This window comes from Plodia interpunctella, chromosome 13 (genome assembly GCF_027563975.2).
Source record: "Plodia interpunctella isolate USDA-ARS_2022_Savannah chromosome 13, ilPloInte3.2, whole genome shotgun sequence".
Classification (NCBI taxonomy): Eukaryota; Metazoa; Arthropoda; class Insecta; order Lepidoptera; family Pyralidae; genus Plodia; species Plodia interpunctella.
In genome coordinates this window covers 1,552,373-1,561,106 of record NC_071306.1, presented here as the reverse complement: position 1 = coordinate 1,561,106, position 8,734 = coordinate 1,552,373, and the positions used below count along the sequence as shown (strand labels likewise).

Sequence of the window (8,734 nt, the reverse complement as noted above, 5' to 3'; positions counted from 1 at the left end):
AAAACTTTCTATATTTCCACCCTGATAAAAACCAGTACCTAATGAAAGTTTTGATTCAAATTGATCCCATGCGAGCTTTTAATAACATAGACTCATTTTATAAATGTTCAATAAAAAGTATTAGAGTTTTTAATATTTTTAAATGTACAATGAAAAATGTTTAAAAGGTTTTCAAAGCGTTTAATGCTCGAATGGAAATATCCATTAAAGTCACAAAATATGTTTTGTCACTGTCGCACTTTATGATATTTGACATTGACAGAAAGAGACAGCATACTTTAGCTTGAAGAATACTTAAACTTTTTTATGGATAACGGCATTAATATTAAATTTTGGACAAAATTTGGTAGATGATACCTCAATTAGTCTTCGTATTTATAATAATAAAATGAAACTACTTTTTATAATCAGGAGATGAAAAAACTGGAATCGAGCAGGATTTGAATCCACGCCCATGTCCATCAGGAATAGTCCTATCGAGACTTCGGTCGTGCGTGTTCTGCCGAATTAATTCATTGTCATTAGAGAGCAGTAGATAATTAATCTCATAACTATTCAACATACCTCACTGTTACAAGTGAGAAATTAAATTTTTTGAACATACTCAAGCAGATATTTGAATGGTTAAATCTAAAATTATATTCTATTTAAAAACCATTTAAAGTAGGACTTTAAAATCAAAAACAATAAACCTTTTGACAAACTTTTAACCATTTTCTCTTCTCTTCTCAACGACTTGGTAAACTCTGAAAATACTAGTAAATCAGTAATGCCACATGTTATTGGAAGATGTGTCGCTTTTTTATTTTTCTCGACCATCGAGTGTTTGATGGTGAATTAAGTACCATTTACATCTGTTCGTTGTCATAATAAATAATAAATATATTAGTACAAATCACACAGATTGAGCTAGCCCCAAAGTAAGTTCGAGACTTGTGTTACGGGATACTAACTCAACGATACTATATTTTATAATACATATATAGATAAACATCCAAGACCATTTAATAAAATCAAAAAAAGATCATTTTCCATCATGACACGACCGGGGTTCGAACCTGGGACCTCTCGGTTCAGAGGCAAGCACTTTACCACTGCGCCACCGAGGTCGTCATGTCATTAATATAACAGTATCTGTAGAACGACCTGTGTCTTTTATATCATCTACTTAATCATATTTATGGCTTTCTTCCATTCCCTCTTTAAGCCTCTATTCCTCTTCTTATCATCAATATTTTAAGTACCATTCTGAGAAATGTTAAGACTGTTAAATAAATACATAACAATTTAACATTAGCCGTCTAAAACTTCAACGTCTCTGGCGCGATCCATCCATCATCTATGAAGTTGTACCCGCTAATGTCGGCTTAATGTAGCATAACTAACGTGCTCGTAATCACTCGTTAAAATGTGGATGATACGGGTTATTGTTGTGTTAATTGGCATTTGGAATAAAGTGGGATACATGTGGTTATAGCCTTAGAATAGCACCACCAGATATCCCCTATAGTATATTGCAAAGAGGTAAGCGTTTGTGAGTTTGTGACTTTGGGAGTATGAATGTTTGAGGTAGGTTTTCTCTGGAACTACTGAACCGATTTCAAAGATTCTTTCATAATTAGAAAGGTACATTATCTAAGATTGCTATAGGCTATATTTTATCTCAAAATTCCCACGGGAGCGAAGCACCGGGGCGCAGATAGTTATTCATATTTTGACTGCACGGGGTTGCTCGCGGAATCGGCGCGTGTATTAAAGCTGTTATATAGCGCTGTTCTTGAACAAGAGCTGTCTGAATATATTTAAACATTTAATAAAAAGTATTTATACGTTTTGAATTAAATGATATCATTTTAATCTTTGACAACAGATATTCAACCATAGCATTCGTTAGGAAAACAGCTGGTTGTAATATCACAGTCAAAAATTCAAAATTCCCACATTTATATTTTACGTTGACCTCAGTCCTCACGGCGTCACAGCCCCGAATGGACCACGATGCAGTGTAGACATAACTTGAATACTACTGAAAATAAAATTGTCAGGAATGGCTTTGGGAAAATGCCCGACCATTTTGGTCAATTTGCCGTTTAATACTCTCTTTATACACCAAGTGATTCGTTATATATATTCTGTCTTAGATAGTTCGTGGTTCGTTAGCGAAAACTTGGCGATTCTCTCACCTAGGATTACAAGTTGGAGGATACTTGATGCATATTTTAACCAACTTCAGAAATGGAAGAGTTTCTTTGTTCTCATTGGAGAAAGAATGTACGTAGGTATTAATAATAAAATGTGGTACTGCATGTTACCGATACATAAGTCGTTCCCTGCATTAATTTATACTGTGGGCTGGCGGCAATGCGTATGCTTTTACTATACTGGGACACGCGCAAATAACGCGCCTTATTTGGTAATGTTCGCGGTCCTCGATCGTGATTGGCGCTCGCAGTCGCTATAGCCCGTTGATAGCATCACGCGTTCCCGCTTCCCGCTTCCCGCGCCCGCTCTCAAGTCAGTCTGTGTCGTCGTTCGTCTTGTAACAGTCGTGTGTGATAAGATAAATGTTCCGTGATTGTAAAGTGTTAAGGCTCCTCATTGTACGATAATAAACGCTGTTGTACCTACCTAAGTCCACTAATCTTTCATTTCTAACATCTGGTCCATTCGAGTCGGACAGTTAATATTAAAGTGCAACCGCGTCGCGTTCCGCGTGCCTCAGTCAGGACACCTACCAGTGAACTCGTTTCATCACAATGGTGGGAACAAGAAGCACGGCGAGGGAACCACTCGAGGAGCCATCGTCCATCACGGAGTCACCCCGACCTATAGTCACTAGCGGCGGCACTCAAGATGAAACGCTGCACGACACGGCCGCAGCACTGCCGCCCGGTGGCACTTCGGCACCCGTCGCTCCCGTCACAACTGCGTCCAATGGGTCGCACGCCACCACGACGGCGGGAGTACCACAGCCAAACGACACCAGCCAGCCGTTGAGAGACCTAACGGCGGCTTTATTAGAGGTAGTTCGCGGGGTTCGCCCCGCACCCGCGACTCACAGGTATGCTGACTTACCTTACTTTAATGGAAATACTGGTGACTGGTTATATTTTAAAAGTGCATTTGTCGAGTCACAGTCCGCCTTTACGGAGGCGGAAAATAAGGCCCGGCTTCGCAAGTTCCTAAAGGGAGTAGCTTTGGAATCGGTAAAGGGTTTATTTGTAGGAGGTATTGAAGCGCTAGAAATTGTGGAAAGGCTAGAAGCACGTTTCGGCCGACCACACGCTTTGGTTACAAACGAACTGGAAAAATTACGCCACTTACCAAAGTTGGTAGATAGTCCAAGGGAAGTCTGTATTTTTGCTTCTAAAGTAAATAATATTATATCTACTATAAAGGCACTAAATAAAATCGAGTACTTACATAACCCAGAAATTACTAACATTGTATGCGATAAATTAACGACAGTTTTACGACATAGGTGGTATGATTTTGAGGCTTTGGCGGATGCATCTGAACCTAGGCTGCTTGTCATTGCTCGTTTCTTAGACAGAGAGGCTGATCTCAATTCTAGGCATGCCAAATGTGAGATAGTCGAAGAGCGAAAGGACTGCAAGCGCCATCACTGTGGCACCACAAACACAAAAGTCAACATGTGCCCTATATGCAACGCCTCAAGCCATTATACCCCGGCATGCCCTAAATTTATATCCATAACCGCTTCAGAAAGGTGGGAGGCAGCTCGTAAAAACAAATTATGTTTTAGATGCCTTGGCAAACGGACATGGAATCACAGATGCAAAGGGAAGAAGTGCGAAGCGCAAGGCTGCGAGTACTACCACCACAAGCTGCTGCACGACGACGCAGCGCAGCCAATGAAGAGTGACAACGGCGTGGCGGCACCACGACAGCGAACGCAAAGCAACAGAGCCGGAGGTCAAGCGACTGTCTTCGAGTCGTGTAGCAACGCGACTACAGCAGCGGCGGGAGCACTGCGTTCGGTGCAAACCTACCTCAAAGTTTTACCAGTTCAATTATCGGGACCACATGGTGAGATAGATACTTATGCCTTATTAGATGACGGGTCCACCATTACATTGCTGACATCAAGTCTGGCAGACAAGATTGGTGTCGCTGGGCCAGCAGCACCTTTTGTCATAGAGGCCATAGCAGGAGCGCACATCGACGCTGTTAGCTCCCAGCGAGTAAAGTTCTCCATTAAAGGTAAGTACACAAATAATAAAATTAATATCGAGGCACGTACCATAGATAGTTTGAACATTTCCCCCCAGTCTGTGCCAACCGAAGCCCTAGCTCATTGTGAACATCTACAAGACATTAGTGACCAACTTGTCTATGCAACAGCGGAACCACTTATACTAATAGGACAAGACAATTGGTCCCTGCTCATTGCATCTGAGGTACGACGTGGTAAGCTAGAACAGCCAGTGGCGTCGCACACACCTCTCGGCTGGGTATTACACGGACAAAAAAGAGTATGTCCCTACGGTCGCGGTGGCTACATGCTGCAAGAGCGTTTTCATTGCAGCCATGCACATATGAAAGACGAAGCCCTTGAACAATTAATAAAGGAGCACTACGATTTGGAGTCATTGGGAGTAGAGCCGCGCCGACCTCAAGCTGACCCTGAACATCAAGAAGAATTTCCCGAAGCTGTAGATCCTATAATAAACAATCACTATATGGATGACTATTTACAGAGTTTTGACACCGCGGCTGAGGCGAACCGTGTGGCTCAGGCAGTGGATGCTGTACACCGTCGAGGCAACTTCGTGCTGCAGAAGTGGGCATCGAATGACAGCAACGCCATCGCCGGTCTCGCAGTAGAGCCCATGACTCCTAATGTCAACATCAATGAAGAAGAAAAAATATTGGGGCTCGTTTGGCGAATAGCCGACGACACCCTGGGTTTTAATTTATCTAAATTTTCCTTCAACAATAGTATTACTAAACGTCAATTGTTGAAAGAAGTTATGTCTCTCTATGATCCTTTAGGCCTTGTAACGCCAATTACCATCCAAGGCAAACAAATATTACAAGAGGCTTGGCGCAGTAACGTTGGGTGGGATGACCCCTTACCATTTAAATTAGAACAAGTTTGGCAGACTTGGTTAATTTCTTTACAAGGTTTAAAGGATGTAGCACTACCCCGATGTTACCCATTATTTAGTTCAGCAGAGACACTTGAGCTGCACGTTTTTGTTGACGCGAGCGAAGTCGCTTACGCCGCTGCGGCTTATTGGCGATCAGTAAACGACAAAGGCGAGGTACAGGTCTCGCTCGCGGCAGCAAAGGCACGTGTGGCCCCCATTAAGATTGTTTCTATACCTAGACTTGAATTACAGGCGGCTGTTCTGGGTAGTCGGCTGGCGCACGCCGTCGGGCTTCATCACTCGCGTCGCCCGGATCGTCGCGTGCTGTGGACTGACTCGCGCACCGTGTTGTCGTGGCTGCGCGCGGGCTCGCGTTCATTCAAACCCTTCGTAGCGCACCGCGTGGCCGAACTGGAAGAGACCACAACGACCTCGGAGTGGAGATGGGTGCCCACAGCTGACAACGTCGCCGACGACGCTACTCGTCGCGTACAGACCGACTTCACAGCTGCACATCGTTGGTTTCGAGGCCCGGAATTTCTATACAAAGAAGAAAAACTCTGGCCGCACGACAAGGACCCGCTCCATTCCACAGAAACTGGCGAAGAACGTGTGGCTGCGACCACCATTCGCCCGCAACTCAAAGATGCCCTACCCGATGTGTCGAGATTCTCATCCTGGATCCATCTAATCAGATCAACCGCACGCATACTGCAATTCATCGATCGCTGCAAAACCCACACCGTCACCGCCATGCGTAGAAAACGCACTCGCTGCACTCCATCTGAGGACCCTGACTGGACAGGAGTCCAACCCCGGTCATCCCGCGCTATCGCAAGAACGACTCCACAGCGCAACCACAGCAATGCTAGCGCCTCCCGCACCTACGTGCCCCTCGCAGCCTTTTACACGCGCCGCGCTGAACTCATATGGACACGCGCCCTTCAGGAAGACTGCTTTTCGTCGGAGCTACGTGACATCACCGGCGGGAGGAGACTATCTACTGACAGTCGCCTTCGACATCTATCCTTGACTACGGACCAAAATGGCGTAATGAGGTTACGCTCTCGAACTGCCGCCGCGACTGATATCAACGAGGAAACTCTGTCCCCAGCAGTGTTAGACGGAGACCACGCCTACAGTCGACTGTATATAAACTGGATCCACCGAAAGTTACATCATAGCGGCGTCGAATGCGTTACAAATGAGATACGCCAAAGATTTTGGATGCTACGCATTAGACCCACAGTAAGAGCAGTCATCAGACGATGCCAGCCCTGCAGACTGCGCCGTGCCACGCCTCCTGAACCGCTGACGGGGAACCTGCCACCGTGTCGCCTCACCCATCATCAGCGTCCATTCACACAAACAGGATTGGATTATTTCGGGCCGCTTTCAGTCACCATAGCGAGACACCATGAGAAGCGCTACGTTGCCTTATTTACCTGCTTGACGACAAGGGCAGTTCATTTAGAAATAGCGTCGTCACTCTCTGCTGATGCTGCTGTGCTCGCACTACGTCGTATGATGGCTAGACGTGGTTGCCCCGACACTGTATGGAGTGACAATGGTTCTAACTTCCACGGAGCTGATGCTGAACTACGAAAGGCAGCCCTAACCTCTATGAAACAAGAAGCGGACATTCGACAAATAAACTGGCATTACATTCCTCCAGGTGCACCGTTCATGGGCGGAGCTTGGGAACGGTTAGTGCGTTCAGTTAAAACCGCACTGACGGCTACATTGCACGAACGTCACCCTCACGAAGACGTCCTCCACACTCTACTTACGGAAGTCGAACATACGATTAATTCTCGACCACTGTCACACGTGTCGGTCGCACCGGAAGACGACACCGCCTTAACCCCTAACCACTTCCTATTAGGGGGTCCTTCAAAGGTTCCATTACCGGGCGCATTTACCAAGGTAGACGAGCTTGGACGGTCGCATTGGAAAGCTGCTCAACGATTGGCTGATCTATTCTGGCAGCGCTGGGTGCGGGAAGTCCTACCTCTCCTTCATCATCGGCGGGAGCCGCATGGTCACGGCGAGGCGGTAAAAGTAGGCGATGTGGTCGTCATAGTGGACTCCACGTTACCACGAAACGTATGGCCGAAGGGAAGGGTGGAGCAGGTCTATCCAGGCGCGGACGGAGTAATACGAGTCGTAGACGTCAAAACTAAGAATGGCCTAATGCGTCGCCCGACTAAGCGTTTAGTTATATTGCCAGTAGAATGTTAAGCTGCGTTGTTTGTATAATTCTCCAAAAGTCAGATTTGTAATTCATTTAGTCTATAACTTCAATGTAATAATTCAAGTTATCATTGAACTTTATTAGTTATATTCATAATTTGTTTAATCTGCCTATAACTATACTAGTTGTTGAACTGTAATAGTTGTTGTATACATGACGCGTTTTGTCGTGGGCTTGTCACGACATAGTAACTCAAATTATTCCTTACAATCGATAAGCTTATATTACGGTACAGCGCGTCATTGTATTCATTGGAATTATGTTCCTGTGTAAGTCATTGTATTCATTGGAATTATGTTCCTGTGTAAGTCATTGTATTCATTGGAATTATGTTCCTGTGTAAGTCATTGTATTCATTGGAATATGTTTTGTGTACGTCATTGTAAATGTTAGCATTTATTGTATATTTCCTTGTACACCGAGCTATAACTTGTACCAGTTAGCTAAGTAAGGACCACTTAAGTATTAACTTGTCATCAACGGGATTACATGTATCGGTAGCTGAATACTGCCTATATGTTTACTGCGTTCACACGGCGGGAGAGATGTTACCGATACATAAGTCGTTCCCTGCATTAATTTATACTGTGGGCTGGCGGCAATGCGTATGCTTTTACTATACTGGGACACGCGCAAATAACGCGCCTTATTTGGTAATGTTCGCGGTCCTCGATCGTGATTGGCGCTCGCAGTCGCTATAGCCCGTTGATAGCATCACGCGTTCCCGCTTCCCGCGCCCGCTCTCAAGTCAGTCTGTGTCGTCGTTCGTCTTGTAACAGTCGTGTGTGATAAGATAAATGTTCCGTGATTGTAAAGTGTTAAGGCTCCTCATTGTACGATAATAAACGCTGTTGTACCTACCTAAGTCCACTAATCTTTCATTTCTAACACTGCATCTAAATTTATATTTACATTCTTTATATAGGGACAATCACGTAGACTGACTTCGCTACAAAGTAAATTCGGGACTTGTGTAATGATATGACTAACTTAACTATAATATTTTATGTCATCTCGCCATTGTGACGCAACGACAACCAAACTGCAATGTGATTGGTTCTCGGCGTTTCACTTCGAATCGCGTTTCACTTCGAATCGATTCGATGGTGAGAAGTGAAATGCAAAGACTTCAAAAATGCATAACGTTAATATTCAAGTTTTCACTTCTGCCGGAACGAAACTAGTTTTTATTTTTTACTATTATTTTACTTATTACAAAGAAATAACAATATTATAAAATGTAATCATTACCTGAGACAACCAACTGTCTTTAATTTCTGTAATTCATATACCAATATTTTTCTTTAAAATTTCAAATCAAAAGCATTCCAGCGAGTCAATATTAAACAACTTTACGATCCTCGCT

The 8,734-nt window shown here is 44.1% G+C and overlaps 1 protein-coding gene across 1 annotated transcript; it reads left to right on the top strand.

Moving 5' to 3' along the window:
- Positions 1 to 2,310: 2,310 nt before the first annotated feature.
- LOC128674842 (uncharacterized) lies at positions 2,311 to 8,233 on the top strand. Its single transcript, XM_053753777.1, has 2 exons — positions 2,311 to 3,061; positions 3,767 to 8,233. The coding sequence occupies exons 1-2, from the start codon at positions 2,757 to 2,759 to the stop codon at positions 7,353 to 7,355; spliced, it is 3,894 nt and encodes a 1,297-aa protein (XP_053609752.1). The 5' UTR covers positions 2,311 to 2,756; the 3' UTR covers positions 7,356 to 8,233.
- The last annotated feature ends 501 nt before the right edge of the window (positions 8,234 to 8,734 follow it).